Raw genomic sequence first — 24,356 nt, 5'->3', positions numbered from 1 at the left:
GATCGCAGTATCGATATTTGTCATGCAAATTGACGGAAATAAATTGTGGTCGTTCACGCATGTACGCGAGTACGTATCGATTTCGCTCAATTGTTAATGCCTTTTGCAGGAAGTCGGGGAAATTTCAGCTGTTACATAAATGAAAAGTATTACTGCCTGGTCGCGCGTCCTTCCGTGCACTGAAACAATGATGACACAGTGAAAAACGATGTAGAGATACGAAATGTGCATGCGAGAGGAAAGAAACAATAGTTAGGACTAGCTTCTAATTAAATGTTAAGGAGACCTCTACGCATTATGCATAAAAATCGTTGGCATACGTATCTATTATTCACATACAGTTTACGATTTAGACGAATTCTTTGTCTAACACGGGTTATATGACAATTGAGGGGTGTGCTGCAATAAAGAGGTAGCTTCATTTTTTCAAATTTTCCTCCTTATTGCACCACAAAGAAAAGGTTGCAGCACAACCCTCAATTCGAGAGGTGACGGTGATTGTACGCGTAAAAGTGAGTAAATAATGTAGAATAAAATTTGTTTGTACAAGACGAGTGATTTGGTTGACGTGTTTAACCGTTGCTCGCCATTTCTACTTATTCTACAGCAGCCTAGGTTTATTTTCGTTCTACGTGAATTTCTTTATTGAATTGATTTAATTAATTTTTCAACGTTTTCATTCTATAGATGCGTAAGATTGTTTGAATTTTGACCCTTGAATTTGCTCATCCCTCAGATGAAACATACATATGCATATCGACAACGTACAACGACATATTGCTTCGTTTTCTTTCAGTTTCGACGATCTCCGTCGGGCGACACCCGATTCTTTTCTCTGTACACGTAAAAACAGCATGCTGTCTGCAAAAGAAACTTTCCAATATAAACCTTACCCGTCCGCTTGGTACGTATTAACAGTGTTGCGGATCTTTCCGTCGTCGAATAAGACTCGTCCTGGCGGGAGACAAGCTTGTCATTGTAACTTCTAACATCAAGTTTCGGGATTCGAGTTCGTGAAGGGCGGGCGGGGTAGGGGGAGAGGGGATGAGGTTGCAGGTTGTCAGGGTTGCGGGTACAAGGAAGAGTCGATAGGGTGAGCACCAACACAGAGTGACCACTAAACACCTAACAACCAACAATAGCAGCCAACATCGAACATCGATAAACCAACGAAACTAAACCAACCACAAGTCACATTGTAACGGAACTCAGCGAACAGTGAAGACATAATTCAACATATCCATAACATAACGTATATATATATAATATGTGTGTAATATGTACATAATATACACATATCATGTATAGATACAGAATATAGAGATGTATACACAATGTTGAATGACATGTAAATACGTACGTGTGTGCGAAGAATGCCACTGCTTCCAGGTGAAATTTATACCACAAAAATACTTAACCGTCGTACAAACTAAGGAATTGCCAATCGCTACGATATTACTCGCGAAAAGTGTTGCGTTAAAATTTCGAACGAAAGATCTTTCTCGAAACGAAAAAAATCAGAAAATAAAACTGAAAAAGATTTCCAAAGTATTTCCGAACAATTCTCAACGCACAGACTTCATTAACGTGCATATATATATATCGCACGTGAAACCGGAATTTGACGGTGCAGTTTAATTAAGGGTAAACGAATACACCGAACGAAAATTTGCTCTCCGTACCTGAATGTAGACGGCAGATAATGAAACGCGTAATTATCAGACCGCGCTGTAAAGACCCCTCGAAACAATATAAAAACATAGGCAGCATTCCACCGCGTACTCGACGACTAATTTAATATGGTCTAGTTAAATGTTCACAGTGCACTCTTCGCTCTACGTGCGGTTCAACAACACCGAGGAGCTGGGTATACATCGTCGCTGCGGGCCGTCGTACGAGTTTCTCATTAAAACACTGAGGAGCACTAACTGTGAGACACGATAACGTAAAAGTGAAACACGTTAAAACTTAATAAGGATGACATATCTTCACAGACACCGAGTAGGGGTTATGGTGACGTACCACATCGAGTACATTGAGAACGTGGTTCGCGCGGACGACTCTAGTAGTGGTGGTTGTTGTTACATTGTGTGTTGTGGTCGTGGCAAGAAGAAGAAGAGATGGAGGAGGTGTGCGGCGCCCCCGGCCAGCCGGTCGCCCGTCACACCCTGAAACAGAATAATATTGTCACTTCCTTGCGGGATATACGCTATCCCTATCGACTATCTTGTCCCGCCATTATCTATACCAGTGGCGCGCAACCCCTCGCGTTACCAAGCGAAAGAAAATAATCATCTTAAGGGGGTAGTTGTCGAAGCTAAATTTCAAAAACTTTTTTTTTCAAGATTTAAATACGTACTTTAATACAAAACAAAGAATGATTTTACGGTACAAGTATCGAACTTGATCTATACATTTTTTTTTTCTGATATATATATATTTATTAATGGTTCAGATAAATGACCAAATCTTCAGGAACTTTTTTTTTCAAAGAAACATTTTGCGAGATGACATCGACATTTGCTGAATGGATGAAGGAATATTTTTTTTTTTGTAAATTGTGCATCTATTTATAAATTCAGTCGTAAATGGAAGAATTAGGAAATTCAATCTTCCTAATAAATCCATTCGGAATTGTTATATTATAAATGATACACCATACGCGTAATATAATCGATATCACAATTTCGTCTCACTGTACCTTCCTTTGAATCCTGTACATTCATTCGTCGAATCTTTGAACGCGTGCGGACAAAAGATATTTCCATTGTTCCAGTTTCCTCCTACCTCTCGAAATTCCATTAATTACAAACTTTTCATTGATCGGTAATTAATCCGCTAATTAAAAAGGATTCGGTTTCAATTTTGACCGATTTTCCGAACAAACGTTAAACATTCCACACGCCAGCAGAACTTCTGGAACTAAGTAAAAGGTAATCGTCAATGACGTTTTATTCCGTTTCGGTATCGAACCAATGGAACCGTATTGAAACCGCCTTTTTCTATAGAAACAATGTAACGTTATGCCTTTGTGTTGTGACCTCAAAGCGTTCGGACAGAATATTTACTCTTCTTTAGTGGTGCAACGAATAACCCGTATCGTTTGTAATTATCAAGTAAAGTTTACCCAGAAAAGTCGGAGTACCTGTTCAACTCTGAAATAGTGTTATACTGTTGCGCGCAGTGTACCAATAAGTATCGGTTCGCCGCGTGCATACGCTTATTTGCACCAAACAACATACGTAGTTCCAATAATCAAATTTGATTGGATCAGTATTACTTACTCGTCCCTATGCGTATAAGATTGTTGAAAATAGTAATTATCTTAATTATCTTATTAAGTATATATTAAAAATCATATGTTGATGTCTGACTGCCCTTCGATTAGCATCACCGATAACATAACTAACAAGCGGTTGCCACCAGCGAAAGTGAAAAGTGTCCTTAAAGTCTCCAAGGGGCGACAACGCCGTTGGACGGTCCACCACGTTCGAGCATTCGATTTTCGAGCTTTCATCGGATCCCCTCGGATGCAAGTCGATTTCGCCGGTAGCCCCCGATACTTGTGCCGGCCGGTTTGCTCGCAGAAAGTACTGGCGCGAAGTCGCGCTCGACGGAGGGTCAAAGCCGAAAAAAGAGGTAAAGCTTTATATCGAGGAAAAGGGGATTTCGGATTTGCTGGACCATGTCCACCCATTGCATCGTTTACGTCCAATACAAACGAATGGGCGAATGAACGGACCAGGAAGAAAGACAGATAGAGGGTGGTAAAGAGGGTGGCGACTATGGGGAGAGGGGGTGGGCGCAAAGCAAGAGAGCGATGACGGTGGAAAGAGCTCGCCGTGGGGGCGGAAAGGGGGTGTTCGGGGAGGGCCTGAGAAACGGGAGCAGCGACCGGGATTTTAACGTCGAGCACACTCGTTTCGAGTCGATAGGTCCACTTCGGCTGGCTTGGGAAGCAGTCGACATGGTCCAGCAACTTCCTCTCCCACCTCAAATCCCCCAACCCCACCTCCTCTTGTATCCGTCGGTCCGAGACATCATCTTTCCTTATTCGAAAACAGGGCAGATGCAGGTTTTCATAGATTCTGTTCTCACGGCTAATAAAAACTGGTCTTGGTCTAACTAGTTCTTGAGTGGACCTCACAGGAACGAAGTTCCTCGATCCTTGGCGGGGGAGAGGACGGAAGAAAGAGTAGGGCACTCAGCGTATTGCACTTAACGGAACCACCCGAATATCCACCGAATGGGAGTGCAAGGCGATTTTCGCTATCGAGGGGTCATTTTTACACTGGAGTCGAGGATGAGAATCAGGTGAATTTTATTTTTATGGAAGTATAGATTCTTTAGATGGGAATGAGTTCAGACTTGATCCTCCTTGAGTTATTTCTGAGCATTATTATTGCAAATTAAGAAGTAATCAAAGGTGGAAAACAACTATGTACATAAAGTTTCCAAACAGTAAAAATTAGTTTTCAGTGATGAATATGTTATTATTCGTACATTTTTAATTTCTAAACAGAAAGCTATATCTCAGTAAACGGTAACTAACCAATGTTCGTGAGATACGAGGACGTATTATTTCATTTAACAAACTAGAGGAGAGGAACGAAAGAAACGAGGCACGTGACGTAAAAGAGTGGCTCGTGGGAATTCCGCCATGTGCTCTATCTCAGCAAGTGGAAAACGCAGGGTTTGCTTAACCCTAAAGTCCACCAGTTCGAGAGAAAATATCCAGTGCGGTGAACTTCCATCAAAATGTGACTAATGGCATAGAAAACAACTCGAGATCCGGTAATCGTGCTAAAAAAATAATGTCACACGCGAAAAAAAACAAAGACAAACAAAATATAAGAAATAAGATGAAAAGTCACATTTTTCTGTTTTTAACAGCAAACCATCAGCAATTTTACTGAAAATCGGATTATCGTTAGGCGAAAAATATTCCAAAGCTTCGTCGGGAAATCAATACCAATATAAAAAAAAAAAATGAAAAACTCATTGCAAATGGCGTTACAAGCAATTCGATTGAATACTCGAGTACGAGGCACGAATACTTTTGGGCGAAACAAATCGGCGAAATTCCGATCGAGAATAAAATTGCATTTACTATATGTTCGAAGGTTAAAATGGAAATGGATCGTCCCGATGGATGAAGCGTTTTTTTTTTTTTTTTGTTCCGCGTTGGCAAGCGCGGTAAAATTTTATTTAATGGTTCTCATGTGTTGAACGGGTCCTTTTTAAAACAATGGTCTTGATGTAATTGTGGGACATCCTCTCGCTGCGGAAGGTTTCAGGTATTATTAAAATCATTATTTCCGTCTCTGGGCATTCGTGCGGAAATAAATAGGGTGCGTGTCGAGGGTAGGGGCCATATTACTTTCGAGAGACGCGGAAAATGGACTCGCGTATACACCAAGCACCATTGCGAATGTATGGAAACGAATAGGCGGAAATATTACGCTCAAAGAGAGAGAAGCCCCGAATGGAGGGAGGGAGGAGCAACTTAAACGCGCGAGAGAAAGACAAAAGTTATGACGTTGCAAGATTTCCGTGCAAGTTGAGCACGTTTACTCGATAAGTCTCTAAGTCACCCTTTCCTTGGTGCATCGGTCCATTAATCATCGAATTCTGCCTTCGAATCGCGTTATGATGCACTTTCTACTATGCTGTGTTGACCAGAGGATTTAACACGTTAACGACCGCTAAGAAATCTGTAAGACACGCGCCTAGGACCGCGCGTTTTTGGGCAAACTTGTACGTTACCAAAATCATCGTAATTTAGTTATTTATGAAGCAATTTTTGTGAAACTTTCAGAAATTGTAAAATAGGATGCATTTGAAGTATTATTTAAACAAATTATTTTTTAATAATTATCATAAAATTTTATCTAAAAATCAATTTTACCAAAGTTTGTAGTATTTCTTTAAAGTATGATATTGTGTGTAACACAGCTAGTCTACGAAAGCATGAAGCACCGGAAAATAAGCGAAAAAGACGTTGAGGCAATCGAGTTTAATTCGTTGACTATTGATGAAAGTGCGACAAGAAATACATAGATCGATGTCTCGCGACGAACTGCCTTCGACTTACTCCAGGTCGTCGGGGAAAAGTTTTTAGACGCCAATGCCGAGACCTGTTTACGCTGATTGGAAGACATCTTGGATCATCCCCTTTTAAGAGCGTCGGCCAGCACCGTCACTGACAAGAGCATGAAAGGAGGCAGCAGGCTCGTAAAATCGCTGACACCTGCACACTTCCAGAACCACCGGGTCCATAAACCTAGATGGACAAGCATTTGAATGAATGATCCAGCGCATCTGTAGGGGAAAGTGTTCCGAAACCATTCGACGGATGCCTTGGGACGTAAACGTTTGCAGTTTCTGAATTATTCCATCTGAGGCTCAGTTGGTATTACCGCTGAAGATGAATAAGCAATCCTCGATTATTTTTAGGATTGAGGATCGCTCTTCGGAACTAAGTGGTAAATGAGACGGTTACGTATCTTATTAACAATAATGCAAAACATCAGGACAATAAACGACTAAATATTTAAATTAGATACCCCATGACGTATAAAAGAATACAAATTTCACGTTTTATTAGAAAAATATTCCAGGAGAAAGTTATAAACTATGAAAATATAACGAATACGTCTCAAACACATCTAGAGTAGTGTCAACCATTGACGAAGTTATCAATAAAATACGGTCTAATCGCGTTTCAATGATTTATCTACTCGCCAAATTAATCGAAAACGACGACTGTCGATAGTATGACGTCGTTGACACCGTCGTTGCCTCTCCACTCAGCGATCTTTCTACAAATCCGACTCGTTTGAACTTCATACGTCCGTCATAGCAACGCGGTCGCCAAATCCATCAAACTAAGTCGAGTCGATCAATTGCCGCTGACTCGCGGCTATTAAACATATTCAATGAAGTAGCGATTGACAAGGGACGTATTCTGTCATCGACAGGAATTGTGCGACGCGCCGCGTTTCAGCGGCCGGGGTGATCCAGCAAAATTAATCACGCCGCAGCGTTCCCACGATTGATGGCCGACGCTGGACTCAAAAACCAACGGTGCGAATATTCGAGGGCCGCGCGGTCCGATTTCTATTTTGTTGTATCGTCGAGCAGGGCCCGCCACGGAGATAAATAATGCGGGATACATCGACCCTAACGCGTCATGCTATCCGCTCGACCGCGTCGCAAATATTCAGTTGGGGCATAAATGCAGGTCATCGAGTTAGAAATATTTTTTCAAAAATTCTCGTGTTTTGGGTAAAATTGAAAATTTATTAATTTTTAGGATGGTATATATGTACATATATTAACTGTAATATTTTAGGTTGATGGCACTGCCAAACGTTACCAATATCGTTATCGGTCATCAGAGATATTATATAATTAAGCCGTATACGTTATCTTGTAGGAAAACTAAAATTATTTGGTAAAATGTCAATGTATTAGCATGCGACTTGAAAATTATACGGGCCCATAGAGGGTTAATGATCCGTTTTCCTCTTTGCCCTGACACTAAAACTACCGAACGAATCAATTTGACCTACGTACTTATTAATTAATGTCTACACCTCATATTACTGTACAAAATCCTCTTCTAAGTTGCAGACTATTTTTAAGTAATCAAATAATTAAAGTGATAATAACAGGAAATAGATTTTGCATTAAACTCTTTTGTCCAACTTTTCATAGGGCAATGAAGTCGATACAAGAAATCGACAATTACGTATGATTCAACCCAATTCAACGCAGAGCGAACTACGCCACCAAGATCCACGAGATGGGTCGAGTTGACGTGGTAATACTGGTTATCATCGCGCTGATTGCACCCGTACCTACCCCCTGTCGCTACATCTATCGACTATCTTCCACTAGAGCCTCCACCCGATCCGGTGAATTTCCATCCGAGCTATTCATTACGTCTATCCTGAAGCGATCGTTCCTTTCGCGATATATCGATGTACGAAAATTGGCAGACGGCACGGTAGCCTACGAATCCGTGCAGGTAGCGCCGCGTACCCTATCGCGAATTTCCTTCCAGCGCTCTTTATTCCACCGTCGATGTTTCCCTCAATGCGTGAAAAAGAGCGGCGCTCGCGATGAATTATGTAAAAGTATATTCGGAACCTGTGCAAGCAAGATAGTCGAGATCCATCGATGCGGAGAGACGATTGCACTCGGGGTGTCGTGTGGTACGGATTTTTAAATTAAGAAAAAATTTGTTGACCTATGACAGTCGAATGGGGATGATTCCGTAGTTGGTTAGCAACGTGTTGGTTTTCCTCTGCTTTTAGATAAATTACTTAAGAGAAAATATTTTTAAGAAAAATAATTAAGAAAGTGTAGAAACAGAGTATAAGTTGATTCAAGACCATTTGAAACTATGATAGTGTCTGGCAAGACATATATACAGAATGCTATGATAATACGTGTTAGAATATTGCACACGATGATCCTAATCGTATTATGTAGACACGCAGACCTATTATAATGATCGCGATACTAATGCGATAGAGCGATCAAGGGGATCTCGATGGGAATGAGATGTTGTGTAATATCGTGTAAAATATTTACAGAAGCGCAAACTATAAAATGTGAGAAGATCGAGAGGATAAGAATGTAGATAACACGAGCAAATTAACCAGTGTTAAATAACCTATGTCTTATAAAAAAATATATATCTTTATTCTGAATTGAATAATGAAATCTCTCATAAAATTTTATTATGAAACGTATCATATTTCACACAAAATGTCAAATTTATTACTTACGCTATTACTTAATTGTTAAAATTATTAAAATTCTCATATATGCGGCAATTTTATACTTTCGTTACATTTATTGAACTCCAAATGACTCGAGATCGACGCGGAATATTTTTTTTCTCCCAAAGGAAAAAATTTAGGATCGAGAGGGCTTGATCTAGCCATAAATAAAGAAAAAGATTCCGCTTGCGATAAACTTACAACGAGCGCGTTTTTCGTGACGTTCGTTGGAATAAAAGTTCCACAAATTTTCCAAAATCCTGGCCTCCAAACAGCACGGTGTCGTAGTCGACTCATATATTTATTCCGTGAATAAATATCGGATAAATCGATACGGTTATTTATTTACGCTACAGACTCGTAGGCGAAATTTATAGGTCGCGCCTTGAAATGGGTAATGCCCAGGTAAAGCCCATTTGATGTCCCTGTAAACAAAAGTGAAAACAACGGCAGATATCGACGGTTTACGTAACGACATCCTATAAATACCTGACATCTCCGTGCACGTGTGCGTTTTCATGTGCAATAATTGCCTGCGTAGCTCCAACTATGGGCCTCCAAATAGAAGGCACCTATGCGATCATTGGTTGATTTTCATAGTTCGGTAGGAAGGTAAAAGAAATAATTTAAAAGGTGAGACGCCAAACAAAATAAATATGGATAGGATTCGTGAATTTTGTGGAGACTTATAAAAATAATAAAAATATATTATAAAGGATTTTCCACGAGAATATCGATGGCTTTATTTTTGTATTCAAACCCAAATGGTACGAAATGGATTCGAATTTTTACGCCCCAGTACCCAAGGTGCCAATGTCGAGTGTAAGGGATCATTACCACAGTGACGCCATCGATGGGCGAGCGTGCTCGTATCCAACGCCCGTGTTACGTGCAAAAAAGAGGCCTGAAAGGAGACCTGGAAGAAAAAGTTGGTGCAACGGCGTTATTTGCGTTCGTAAACATGACTCGACGCGCTCGCACGTCCTCGCGGCAAAGGTAACGAATGGGAGAAGTCGATGCGGCCACACCTTCCTCCGAAATGCGCTCTCAAACCTCGCTTCGTGCTCGCTGTCAGCCCCCAGTCTCGCTTCCTCTCGCCACACGGGCTTACGTAGCTACGTACGTACGTGTTTACGCTGTGAACGCGCCTCGCCAAGCGGAACTAACGATAACGAACGGTTACGAATGTAAGGGACCGGTTCGCAAAGCAAACGACATTTCAACCGAGCGTTGCGTGCCGCTCGGAGAAAAGAGAAAAGGAGATGGAATCACGCAGAAACAGATGGATGGAGTCTTGGATAGGCAAACAGTATGGAGGGATGGCGAGACGAAGTACATCGGGCGAAGGAAACAACTTGCCGGTGGTTGGGAGTCCGCTGTTCTTGGGAAGAAATGGGTAGTAATTGTTTACGTATGTTTGCAAGTGTTGGCAGGGAGGGCCTATGGATTCATGGTTTTGTGATTGGAAATGTTAGACAAATAGGTGTTGAGAGACTCTTGGAATGAAGAACATACTACATCTTTGAAATTAGAGTAATCGTCAATAACTGAGTAATTTTCTAGCGTTGAAACTGGTAAACTAGCGAAGTTCTAGGGTGGAACTTTGAGGCATCGTGATCGAACGCCTGTCTAATTTTACGAATTGTTTCGGTGTGGGTATTGCCGAACTTTTGGCAAAAAACTTGATGGAGTAGCCATCGCTCACGAGGTGAAAATGAAAATATGACGAGCACGTGTTACGCAACTGCTTACACCAGCTGCCTGGCAGTGACTGACTCACTCGAGGAGTATGCAAAAAACACGCATGAGTAAGGTTTATTACCGCGCAATGTTGAGTATCGCTTCTCCGCTTCAGATGGTTTCACAGAATTTCCCTCTAAAAACAGTAAGATCGGATAATTTTTTTCCCATTTATACTTAATCATTACAATCGTTTATCTATCATAATTATCTATGTATATTCTCTGAGTATAAACATTAATTGAAAATGCCATTTTAATGCACAACATTTTCGAAGCGTTTTTTAAGAATATATATAAAAGTATTTCAAATCAAGGCACCGTCTATTATTTCATAACATTTTACTGCAATGGTGTCTCATCGATCAAATGACCTAGTGAACTTTTCGTCCTATTATTATTATTAAATACCGGATTCCAATATAACCATGATAAGTAATTATGTAAGAGTTTCGCCATAGCCTCGCTGCAGCCAATAATCTGAATCCGGTTCACTTCCTGCTCTGTGGAGGTAACTCTAAGTGAACGTAGAAGCGCAGATTGAACTGGATGCAATAACTCAGGAGCTAATAATAAGGTTCCTAGAAACGTTTGTCAATAACATTAAGAAACTTTTGTGTTACAATTCTTAAACAAAACACCTTTCTTTTCTAGAAAACTTAAAATTATTTTTACAGCTACTTTTAAATGAAAATGTATCTTTTCAAACTTGATTATAAACTTGAATGTTGCTGTCAACTGCCATATCGTTTTCGTTACTTGTCTGACAACATATACTTACTTGTGATATGTTATTATTCGCATATCATTTACATCGAACCTGATCTGCATTTCATAATATCGTTTAACTTCTAACCAGCTCACGAATATCAGCGTGTTATCACTATCAACGAACCACTTCTGTATCTATGACGTATAATTAAGCAACAATGTTGCATAATAATAATTCACTTTCTATTCCGTTACTTCTATGTAAATACATCTGACGAAGTAGTAACTCAATCTGTCTATTCCGATTTCAACCTACCTCCAACGATTACTTTATTTCAACAGATTGTCCTTCTCATTTTTCAGAAATTTTTCTTGCACAAAAAGAAGCCTCCCTAGGGATCCCAATTACTATTTAACATTACAATAAACAGAAGGAACCCCCTCACAATCTACCACCCCAAAACTTAATCCATGTTCACCTATCGTAAAAAGTAGAACCACTCCAGTCCCAAACGAGCATATTACCCAAGCAACGTCGACCGTGACGCCTTCCATAAACAAGGGTCCTGGAAGACCCGAAACCGCATCCGCGCGAGGGTCAAACATCTCCGCGAACTAATGGCGAAGCAGTAATCAGGATGTAGCAGTTAGTTTATGGGGGGACCTTCCACTGTGCTGGTTCGGAGTGGTCAGTAGTACCTGGCTGGCCATTATCGCCCACTTGGATCGCAACTAGCGACAGCAACAACGGCAATACGGCAACAGCGGTGCGGCCGATGTTCGGGGGCTCCCGGTAGCCGTTAGCACCGACGTTCTGGCTGGCAGACGGTGGTCGGTGGTCCAGGTTCCGAGCAGCGGGTGCAGCTGCATTGAGCCGAGGCAAGATAGTAAATTACACGTTGACTAGAGCTGACAACTGCAATGCATGCCACACACCGGCGTACACGAGCCTCTGCGCGAGATGCCGTGTGTTTATGCGGCTGGTGAGTCCGGCACTGTCAGCCCGTCTAGGCCACTCGGTGAATTATAGATGAGCTGCCTTAATAAAGACGGGAGGAATGGCCGAAATTCCCTCTACGTTCCATCGCGGACAGGAGCACCGCGTTCCTTCAAATTGGAAACGGATACCCACGTGAGTTCGTTGCGGGTGGCTTCAGCTCCACCAGCCCCGGCCAGCTTGTTTATTGGAGGCGATTAGAGTGCCTGAGTGTATCGTTTTCGGATAGAAGATGTGGAAAAACAAAAATGTAGCTCCAGAAAGAGTTTTAGAGATATATATATACGATTTAGGAGCAAAAATCTTTGAGACTTTTGGGTAGGTTTCTTTTTTTAACCCTTCTGATAGATCTTAGAGGATTTTGATAAAACCCTCGGGGTAGGTTCTATCTTTGGAGTCCTAGTCTTGTGTTAGTTTCTACCTATACCTTATCAACAACGTAGACATTTTAGTAATAGCGAAAGCTCAATGCCTGAGTGGACAGTACAATAATATTCAAACTGAACACTGAACACTGAAACTATTCTTTCCCTAGCTAACCATATCATGAGTCTAATGATTTTAATAACCAGAACTGTCTTCATTATTAAATTCTTATAGTCTCCTATCTTGTAAGAACTTTTCATCTTCTTATGCTTCTTCTTACGTTTTCTTACCGACACAGCTTACAAAATCATGCTTGTTCGAGGCACAGGGAACGGGTGGAATTTAGCGAAAAACAAGTAATTTAACGTGGTCAGCTGAAAAGCCACGACTGCGAAACACACGGTTAATTTCGCGATTAAACTTTAAAATTTCATTCCCAGCCAACGATGCATTTAATGCCCCCCCCCCCCTCTCACCCCGCTTTGTCGCTCTTTCCGTTTTATCTCTTAATTGGGAGACATTCTTGCGCGGGAGAGCGGTGCCTGTTTCTCCGTGGATTCATTAACTGCGCGTAATTGAATTTTTATGTAACGACGCGCGGCGGTGGCGTTTCGTTGCGTAAGTAACCGTTTTGGCGTTGCGTGTCGATAAACGTGTACTCGACGGTGAGAAACCCGTGAAGTTGGCATGTCGAATTCGTTTTCGCCTCCGGGGGGGCCAATTTGCAATTTGATACCGTGTCGCTAAACCCTAGACGAGCAATTACTTTACAGGCTATTCGGTTTGAACTTTCAATCATTTTATTACCGAAACGTTACCACGATTGGTGTTCGAGAATCAAGAAACCAAATTAAAAATGCAGGAACAGGGATTATTGTTTAGATTTACATTCAATACCATAAATATTCGTACCCTCTATGTACCCTTAATCAATCACTTCGACTGCAAGTGAATCATGAATATTGCCACGAAAATAAAAGAGTGCCTCTTAAGCGTCGATTCCGGGGACACGGCGAAAAGAAAAAAGTTTTCGCAAGACAAACTTTCCCGTTGTTACGTGCCGATAAATTAGGCCGAGGCTTTTCGCAACTCGTGTTACCAAGTTTACCAAGCAGGCGCAACTTCGCGCCGGTTGTAAAGAGTCCAAAAGCGCGCATCTTTTCTTCCAACACCGGGGCGGTCTTGCATCATATTACAAACACTCGTTGCAGCCAGTGGACTGGAGGAGGTACCGAGTATCAGTGCCAAACAGTGGTAGTTATGTATATTAGGGGCAGTAAAACTGATGCAAATTTATTTCGAAATTCCGCCGGTGTTCTCGTAAAGTTGTTTTAAAAGTACCCTCGTAAAACGATTTCAGACCTTTTCTTCGCGCGCCGGAGACTCGTCCGCTGTGCAGACTTTACCGCTGACGCCTATCACCTCTTAAGTAATTCCACGTCGTGCCCTTAAGGTAACGAGTTCGATCGTGAGAACGTGTCCCCCCCCCCTCTCTCCTCTCGTGGATCGTTTGCGGTCAATGATATTATACCTCTCTGCTCGGCCTTTTCGCCCTGGATCGCAATATTTTATAATACCTCCACATGACGATGGTATATTGAACGAGTGCTATAACTCAGTCGGCCCCACTTTACGAAATCGCGTAAAAAGAATATTGAACGGCTGTGTCGTGTTTCACAGGGTTTCTTTATCGTCGTCCCCTTTATAACCTCGCTTATTAACCCCTTGACGACCATATTCTTATCTCGTACGGACTATAAGTTCGTCGCGTATCACCCTCATCAGCGGGGCTGGCCCGTTTGGTACCGGGACTTGCGCTCACGGGGTCACGAAATTTGCATAATAGGGTAAATCCTGTCTAAGAGGCGCCTGGTTATCCCCACCAGGTCGTGGAACTGATGTGTCTGAAGCATTTTGGGGTTTGGAGATGATGTGGACGACCTGCCGTCATTCTGTTTTTTAAAATTCTCTACGTAAATGTATACAACAAAAGGTTTCCGAGTTATCGAAACTTCTTTCTTCGCGATCATAGCTCGGATCGGTTATCAACGGCCGACCAACACAGGAGGTTTTCTGCCATACGTGTCGGAATAGGCTGACGCCAGGGACGGGTGGGAGGGGCGCTAGGCACCGAAGGGGAACGAAAATTTAAGGGCAGCCGTATATTATCACGACGAAGGGGTTGTCTGAGGTTAACTGCCAGAGCTTCGCGAAGGGTGCGGGATCGGGGTAGTGTTGAGGGGAGCTGGAGAGGCGAAGCTGTGCCATGAATATGCCGCCATTAGTCACACGCCGAACTGCGCCGTAGAAAGAGAAGTAGGTGACACGAATTTCCCGGCATTGCGCGCTCTATTGGTATCCCGAGAGTGCCGTGGCAGTAACACGAACAATTCCTCGTGAATGCGCATTTATCTCAACCAGCCCACACCCTCTACGCCCACCTACGAACCCTGCTTCGACCTTGCAGCGCCCGAAAGGCTGATAAAACTTGGAGATATCGTCGCCGAGGAATCAAAAAGGGGCCGCCACTGCTTGGTTGCCGGCGGCCAGGAGACCCGCGACACCTCTGTCTTCCCCTGTTGGCGAGCAACCGCCATCGAAACATTCGGGCTCCTGGTGACGCCCCTGTCACGGCCAGACCTCGTCGTTACATCTCAAAAGGTAGCAATGAAACGGTTAACTAAATTGCTACACGCTGGGCTGTCACTCCCAGATACCCCTCTCCTGCTCCTGCGGCTTATTCTCTCGGGAATATCCGAACGGTCCTCCGCGTTTGGTTACCGTACGGTCTTTGACAAAAAAAAGCCAGGGGTAAAAAAACAAAAGTAATCGAAGTCGTTAACGCGGTTATTCGTTCTGTCCGTCGAAAGCGGTTCGCGGTTATCGGGGTTGGATGAAACTGTGCTTTAGGGCGTCCAGCTGGTTTTCCGAGGGTGAAAAACGTCGATTTTTTACGTTTCCTGGAAGTTTCGAGTCCTCGACCCTGGGTTACGAAAGGGTTACATCGATAGTCGATAAATCGAAGCTGTATATGGAGTTTGTTTTGGTTCATTTAGGGACTGGTCCAGACACCTGGATGCAGACATCGATTAAGTTCGTTCTATTACAGGATTTCGTCTAGACTCAAGAAAATCTTTGCAAATAAATTGAATACTTTCATATCCTAGGTACAGAAAAAAAAAACAATATTTACAAATGATACATTTTATACACATTAATTTATCGTGTAAAAAGATTTACAAACATTTAATTGCAATAACGTGAACAAACGACGGAAATAAATTACTTTCGTTTACCTGCTATTTTCTTAGGTTACTTACTATTTTCTTTACAAGTGAAGTTTCGAACACTGTTAGCTGCGTCCCGTCTTTAGGTATTTAAACACCACGAGTCAGAAAATATCTTACAGATAAACATATTTTTATGTCTGGCGTGAAGATGCGTTTGGAGGAACTCTTGAGGTAAATTCGATTTAGATAATACGATTTATCTGATTCACACTTGGTGCCAGGAGCTAGTGTCCGGGCCCGTATGCTTTATGCCGGAGGGTTCGCAATTCGTACCCCTAATAACATCGTCAACCGTCGCCTTGATTAGACGGTAGTTCGTTTCGGTAGATTTCCGGGTCATGTTTATCGTCTTTTGTAATCTGTTTGTGACGAACCACAGTTCTTCCTCGCCTCGACGATTCACGATGATTTTGATACCGCTCACGTACTGGAGCGTCAACTCATCCTGAGCAATTATCACTACGTTCTCCGGTGTGAATGGTTTCTCAATGTTCCAACAAGCGACGGCCGTTAATTGGACTAACTGGAAAAATATCACGCCCCTCCGAGAAGTTGCTTGGACACCTGCCTGGCTCGCTCGCTTCAGATTCGATTGGTACACTATTGGCTCGCGGAACTCGCTTAGCTTCAAGGAGTTCGTGTCCGTAAACTTCTGGTAGTAGCTAGCCAACGAGTTAAAGTAAAGATACCTGGAAATCGGGTGTCGCTAGATTATCCTCGTCGAAGGGAAATGTGTTTCGAGCGGCGTGACCGAGTCTAATTGCGATCGCGCCAGAGCTGCTCGAACGTATTACAATTTTTCAGGAATTAATATCCAACATATTTCATCACGGAGTGTATATTCTAGGAGAGTTAAGTCCAGGCTTGCGAAATATGCTTAGTAAGAATAATGAGATATGGAGACTTGTATAGTCTGTTCGAGGGAGTGGGTTCGTTAATATAATTGTGTAATAAATCCCAATAGTCGAATATGAGAATTTGCAGAGGTGAGTGGATCGGAAGTAGATCAAAACTTTGATGAATAACCTCATCGGAGATCCAAACGTTGATCATAACTCCTTTTCCGCGATTTCTCGCGCATGATTAATATCGATTAATCATTGTCAAAGCTACCTATCCTATTTTTAAAAAATAATGCGAGTACCTTTGGTCGAAAAATCCTCGCGGTGACAATGACATTCCCAGGGTGCCGTCAGTCAAATCAAACGTTTCGCCAGCGATAGTGATGAACATGGCGTCGTCGTCCGGGCCGAAAGCATTGCCGCGGGTATTGTTTACCCGCCACGAGTGATCGTGACATAAGTCATAAATCAGCAGCCCATTTTGATCCACGTCCGCCACGTACAGATAAGTATCGAGACAGGTTTTTCCGACATCCACGATCGGCGTAACTAATGCTGCCTTCCCGTATAACACTTGATCATCCGGCACCACGTATTTATGGATCAACTTATCCGTCGTTAGATCGAAGATCAATATTTTCGTAGGACAAACGGCGTTCGTGCCGATGCGACCGGTATCCACGACCCACAAACGATTGCACTCGTCTATCTGGACAGATTTTGTCAATACACTTATAAAAAAAAGAAAGAAACAGTAAAACATATTCCTACGATGAATAACCTTGTTTACGAGCGTTAATGAAGTATACAGGCTGTACCGTGTTTTTACGCAGCCTTGGAGTAGGTTTTATGTGAAGTTGAAGTATTGGCAGGATTAGGCGAAGGAAGAATTATCAAGAAAATTGAGAGAAAATCTACGGAATATAGATCGAGTGAACGTGAAAACAAAGATGAATAAAATGAGAAAAAATTTTTAAATATTATATGGATAAAGGCTTGATGAATTTGAGATTAGTATTTGTGTGGGGTAAATATTATAAAGTGAAATTGAAATGCAATCTTCCTCGCTATCTGATGCAACATTGACCAGAACATATTTCATCCAACATTGATTTCAACAATGGACACTCATCGTCGGGATATTTACCGCCAACCTATAGACGGACACCAAGCTGTTGCAATTGAAAGGCGTGAACCAGGACCAATCAGGGTACGGGATCAGCAAATTTCCTCCAGGTCCTTCGACATTGGTCAACACCGACAACGTGATGGGCACACCATCCAGCCATTGAGGACTCGTCAAAAACACGCGTCCTTTTCTGTCGATATCCACATCCTGCGTGAAGGCATTTCCGAGAGTAAAGTTCTTCCCTGTCAGGATGATGTTTGGCGATTCCCAGTCTAAGTACTTCCAATCCAAAACGACTCTGAATCCACTGGCACTCGCGTATTGTACAGTCCCGAGGACGAAAACGATACTTAATAACAACATCACGCGAACGGTTAGGCACACGTGAACAACGTAAATCTTCGTTGTATATTAAACATATGAAATCCACCGATTCGAGTCGGAGCAGGAACCCGTTGGGACCGTGGCTACGGTCGAGTTTGCGATTCAAAGTGAACTGCTACACGGAGCAGCGCGGAAACGTTCTTGACAGTCGAATCGCTACCACCCAGGCTGGCCACTTTCGCCGTTTGTACGACTCGAAAGTGCGGTTCACCTTGAACTGGATTATCAACGGGGCGACCCGAATGCGTTTCACGGCTCGTCGTCGGAAAATCAGTGCAGTTATCGGGGGACTTGGCTGACAACTGAAGAACCAGTTGGCTGTGCCAGCTGGATAATAGACAATCGCAAGGACGTCACCTTGCGTATCGTACTTGCCACTATGCGAAACGAATAAATTACATGCTAGAATGATGTAATTCCGGAACAGGTAGAGTTTGCGCAATTGTATGTTGCGTACGAACTGATATCGTTTTTCGATATTTGCATATTCGCCCACCGAGATTTACGGAGCAGAAAAATTTATTTAGAACTGCGGTTGTTGGTAACTTTGATGGAGTGCCGGTTGGAATACGCATAAGTGCCCGTGAAGTGTAGAGCGTCCATATGACGTACAGGGAAGGGGGAAGTCTGAGTACAGTCAGTTCGAAGTTTGTATAGTCAACTATACCTTTAACATGTTCTTGGAGGGCTGCAATTCTAGTGGGGGAGTCAGAGAATGGAAACCTTTTAGATGGCTTTGTGTGTTTTTTTTTGTGCGTGCGCAGTTCCAATCTACATAAAGTAGATTGATCATTTGATAGTATTCCGTATATAATTTATTCCTAACTAACCTAGTTTCAATCTTTGATCCAACTACAAGATTTATTAATTCTATAAATTGAATATCGTTATTTATATCTTTAACATTCTTACTTTATACTTATTGATTATTACCGTCTCCCTTACAAATATTATGATTAACATTCATCAATCTAATCTCACAAAATATTTCTTGAGGAAAACTAGTTGATATTTCCTGTTGCTATCAATGTTCTTAAAAAATTATGCTATCTTTAGATGCAAGAGTGGGAACCAGGAAAATGGAAGTGCTATGTATGGAATAAAGTATGCCATATCGGTTGATTCAGACGAATATCGTGAAAGTAATTGGCAATATCGAAAAATAATTCAGGTGAAAGCTTGAAAGATAGCATGAAAAGTAGTTTGAAAGGTACATGACTGCCCTGGCTCCTTTACGGGTAAATTTATCTTGAACATATGAAAGTTGCCATAATATCTTAAAATGGAATCATATCCTCTCTTCAGATAATATTATAAGACAGTAAAGTTCACATTTATTATAATACATCCCAAACAGATTTTAAATGAATATAAAGTTTCGTTGCTATTCTGGACAAAAGGTTTCATTCTATTTTTAAATAATTTTCCAATCACTTCAATCAAGACCATCAGTAATTATAAATTTATAAAAGTATTTAGAATTTATAAATGACCTAATTGCTCTGATTGCGTTTCAGGCGGTTGCCGATGCAAATGGGTTAAGTAAGTCTACAAATAAGTTTAAGGTCACCGGATAAGGAGGTTCGGAGCAATTGACCCACGAACGTCCGATTATGTTTCTAAAGATGTTGCCATATCTACCATATCTAACAAGGAAAGTTTGGCCACCGATGCAATTGGAAAAACCTGAAGTTTTACAGAAACAAAAAATACGTAAATCTAATCGCATTGATATGTCTCATACAATTTTTTTTAAATTTGTCGTCTTGGTATTGAAGAGCCAAAGTTTACCAGAGGGGATGTGTTTTTCTCTAGAATAATTTTATAGCATTTCATAATAATGCGATTAGATCTACTTGTACTTCAACTCTGCAAACCTTCAGATTTTTTGGAATTATTCGGTTTTAGAACATTTCTTGCTTCATTAATTATTATCCTTGATTATAGAGGCGTGTGTACTGCAGTAACTGATGGAAACGACCTTCAGTGGTCACGCCTAATTTATCATAGTTCTTGTTACATGAAAGGCTCCAGAATAGTATATGATTCCATGAAAAAGAATGAAGCAATGGTAACCTTCGAATTATTCCCTGTCATCGTTAAATCGTTCTAGCGTTATCTTAAGCGATTTTTTACATAAATAATACCGTCCTAGATTGGAAACGGGACAATATCAAACTATTGACTCGACTGTTGCAATCAAGTGATCCGTCACAGATGCAGACCTCCTTTACGCATTTTCCTAAACTTTCTATTAAAAAAGTGCGGCAATTGTTCGAAGTGAGCGCGTCGGGACGTCGATAACGAATGCTCACGGAATGTGGTCATGAACGCATTAGCCACTGCGTGATCAGAAACTGGATCAGCTATTTGGAAACAGTACACGCCCACCTGAAATAGAGTCTAGAACTATTTTCGTGCAAATTCTCGAACACGGGGGAAAGTTATTACGTTCGCCTTCGATTATGGAGTCTTTCGCGCGCAAATTAAAACTTTGAAATACGTTGAAATACGTTAGATTGCAGAAACATAGCTTACATAGCCGATTACGTTTTTTCCATGGTCTTCCATGCCGTGTTTCAAGTTCCCGTCTCTTAATCGTTGGCTTAATTGCGCGCGGTAATATCGGATGTGAATGCATAATTGCTCCAAGTGTACACGGAATCGAGTTATGCGTGGGTTGTGGCAAGTAGTTGGGCTAATATCGCCTCCCCATTAGCAGAATTATTATTGGTCTTTGAAAAAGTTGATCAAGAATTTTTAATAACGAAATTGAATTCATTTTTATTTTCTCTGCTGGTTTAGGGTGTAAGCAGTGTCTTTTAATCTTTGAGACATAAAAATGGCAGGTCTCTTTGTATTCTTATTAATTTTTGTTGTTTGAAATTTTATTGCATTGTAAAAGGAGTTGTAAAATCGAAATGACATCGACTTTTTGGATGACGTCACGTGTAGCGGGTAATGAAAAGATTCGGAAACTGTTTCCCGACCGTTACGGTTCGATCACGCAATACTCTCATAATCTCAACACTTTTCATTGGGGACGGCGCCTAATTCTTTTTTTTTCGGCCTCTCGCTATTTCGACTCGTAATTGCTTTACACGCCTTGCCGCGTCTGGCCGGCACAACTGTATTTGCTGAGGTGAAATGGAAATCATAAATCACCTGGCCAGTCACGATTAAGCCGAACGAGAAGACAAACGTATGGTTAACCAGCTTTATCGTGAGTTACAAGCACACGTTTTCGGTCGGGCTTTCATTCTACATTAGTAAAAAGATAAAAGTTTCAATCGTTTCCAGTGAACTATGTGTGGGTGTGCGTATAATCTGTTAGTTGAATTTTTCCCTCGTCGAAATTGTGATATTTTAGTATCCTCTGGAACATTTTTTTTTAACCATGAGAATGTATAATAGTGATTGCTAAAAATTGCAATTTTTTAGATATCATGTCAATACTAGTGTTCTATTTTTTCGTATAATAAACACATAACTGTATTTTGAAAATTCCTTATACTCTTTCTCAAATTCCAGGCTCCTAGTGTTGTGCAACTAATCGCATGATATTAAAGCAACGGTGGTATATGAGTTCAGAATGTGTCAAGAATGATTAGTTCCTTTATACGAGCAAACCACTCAGTTCGCAAGATTGGTAATTGGTTCATTGATGCCAGTAATTTACTTCTGTCGCCATGTATGCATAATACTTCATGGTGAAAGGCTACGAATGTGGTTTTAGCATAGTGGATTTTCCCAGAGTCTCGTGATTTATCAAAATATCTCTTGATAATGTTATAGAGATTGACTACTCATATGAGCGTATAAACTATTATAGTTCCATTGGTATATGTATCAATTTACACATTTGTTGTCTGCCAATACTAGTGAAGTTTTCTCTGCAATTGGATCTCTTACCAAGCGATTGGTAATACTTGTTCAGACACCTTCTCACTTTTATATATTTCTGCTCCACGACTCGTAATAGCTACTCCTCTTTCGTGCACGTCCGCATCCACGATTGCACCTGATGCATCCTTATCAATCCTCTCGCGTGAAACATCATGTACCCAAGTCATGTCGTGCATTACATGCTCAATGGACCTACTTGCTCTAAAGAATTCCATGTATCCAGGAAGGTCAAAAACAGACGCTTCTTTAAGCATTTTATAGATATTTTCTTCTTATTATTTTGTTATCATTTTGTTTACTATCCGTTGAATAGAAATTTTCTTAATACTTCATTTTTCCTATTTTTCTTTGATAATAAATTCTTCTAAAATTTACGAGGCTTTCACATTTAGATAGCATGCTGAAATCGTCGACTGCGGAAGTCCTATTAAGCATTAATAGGTCACTTGCATTAAAAAAATATGTAATACGTCAATCGTTTCTGCGATTACATGGATTTCCTTGTTAGAAGTGAAAGTGCGTTACTCCCTACTGAATCTGAGAAGCAATAAAAAATGCTTGCATGTGACATGGTACTTGCCATAAATAGAATGTGGACCAATTAAGTAGTCGGAAATGACTTCTGAAGAGAGGAAGGAGAAGTATAGCAATAAATCTGTGAATGTTTCTATTTAGAAATAATAAAAAGTAGTAGTGACACGAACGTGGGAGCATTTGTAATTAAAATACATTACGAAAATATATAAATAAATGTATTACGAACGTCGGTAGGTTTAGTGTTAAGCTTCAATTATATAGCTCCAATGATTCGATACAGAATATCCTTTACCGATGTTAAAGAATTCTCACTAATAAAGACAGTAAAGCTGCCACTCTACCGCTACGCTCGAGTTTCCCGAGTTTCCCTGATCTCCGTTGATCGAAACGGCATTTCAGCCCCCGGAAGACGCACACTCTCCGCACTCTCTCCGTCAGGGTTAATGGAAAACGGTTGGCAGGGGGAAAAAAATAAAGCAATTTACGACGATACCGTTCGTTATTCCCAGCGGCTCCAACTTCCCAACTGCCATTCCGTCGGATGCGCTCGCGTCGCGCGATTTTATATCGACAGGGGTAAGAGAGAAAGTCCCGCAAAGATGCGTCCCTCTCCGGTTGAAACAGTTCTTCTTCTTCTTCTTAAACTGAGTTTGGTAAACCCTCGTACAAGCTGAAGTTCTGACCGTGCGGGTGGCGTCGAAGTGGCGTAAGAGCGAAGGCGTCGTAAAAGTTGGGCGAAGTCAATTTTGCAGTTGAAGTTGGTAATGCGATTTGTGCCGGAATAAATAGTTTGAGCAGAGACGTAGGGGGAGCACAGAGGCGAACCCCTTACCTCTCGCTACACTTCGTTTCTCTTCTTCGGTGTCTGACCCAAGGACCGATCCGTTCGAGTTTGGTGTCACGGGCACGTCTGTTGGACCTACTGAACGTGACAGCCTTACCGGAAGAAGTTTTACGTAGACGCGACAACGGGTGACAACCTAACGAAATAACGGACTCGTTACTTCCGGTAAATTGCACGAGCGCGTTCATTTTCTCGGCGTCTTTCGAATAACAAGAGGCTGGATTAAAGGGGACGCGTTTTCGTTTCCTTCGTTCACCTCCGCCAGTGCAAATTTAGGGACGCCGGGGAAGAAGTTGCCACGAAAAGTAAAAGGGTGCCAATCTATGGCGAAACTGGATTGGTATTAATTATTTAAAGAGAAGTAAACGGTGTCGATTTGGCTGCATTCCTAATTTGTATTATATTATACGGTTCAAAGAATAAAATTCAAGAACGAGAAAATTAGAGAATAGGTACGGAATTTAAATGTCAAAATTTCTCCTCGTCGATTTCCCCCACTGTCTTCGCCCTCTACCAGATCTTCGTTGCGCTGTAATCCTGCAAATGAAAACTTACGCTAATTACACCGTTTATAGCGATGCTGCGCGTGTAGGTAATGATCACGGTGGTTAATTAAGCTTGAGAAAATGAAACGCTCGCAGTCTGCGTGCGAGTAAACAGCGTGTGTCGCTTTCTCTCCGCGCACACGCGTAACTAAACCATGCGATCGGTGGTATAATAATGGTGCTTTGTATTGCCGAACACTATTTCCTCCCAGTCGATTGTATAATCCCTGCTTAGGGTAGTGTATAATCCCCAATAATCATGCGGTAAATAATT

The 24,356-nt window shown here is 41.5% G+C and overlaps 3 protein-coding genes across 3 annotated transcripts in view; all 3 read right to left on the bottom strand.

The window, feature by feature from the left end:
* The window catches only part of LOC128891813 (CUGBP Elav-like family member 5), a 406,325-nt gene that overhangs the window by 181,870 nt on the left and 200,099 nt on the right, over window positions 1–24,356 (bottom strand). The window lies entirely within an intron of this gene.
* Window positions 1–24,356, bottom strand: part of LOC128887467 (CUGBP Elav-like family member 4) — a 559,913-nt gene that overhangs the window by 421,433 nt on the left and 114,124 nt on the right. Inside the window, exon 2 of the mRNA XM_054143443.1 lies at window positions 2,023–2,168. The gene's annotated coding sequence lies outside the window, so the exon portion shown is untranslated. The remainder of the gene's footprint in view (window positions 1–2,022; window positions 2,169–24,356) is intronic.
* LOC128887466 (major royal jelly protein 1-like) lies at window positions 15,781–18,555 on the bottom strand. The gene is made up of 3 exons (XM_054143378.1): window positions 17,885–18,555; window positions 17,040–17,446; window positions 15,781–16,584 (listed from the first exon to the last, which is right to left on the bottom strand). The coding sequence occupies exons 1-3, from the start codon at window positions 18,227–18,229 to the stop codon at window positions 16,101–16,103; spliced, it is 1,236 nt and encodes a 411-aa protein (XP_053999353.1). The 5' UTR covers window positions 18,230–18,555; the 3' UTR covers window positions 15,781–16,100.

The sequence above is a fragment of the Hylaeus anthracinus genome, unplaced genomic scaffold, assembly GCF_026225885.1.
Source record: "Hylaeus anthracinus isolate JK02 unplaced genomic scaffold, UHH_iyHylAnth1.0_haploid 0, whole genome shotgun sequence".
Lineage (NCBI taxonomy): Eukaryota > Metazoa > Arthropoda > Insecta > Hymenoptera > Colletidae > Hylaeus > Hylaeus anthracinus.
Note: the sequence above shows the minus strand (reverse complement) of the source record. Positions and strands in the feature narration are given on the sequence as shown.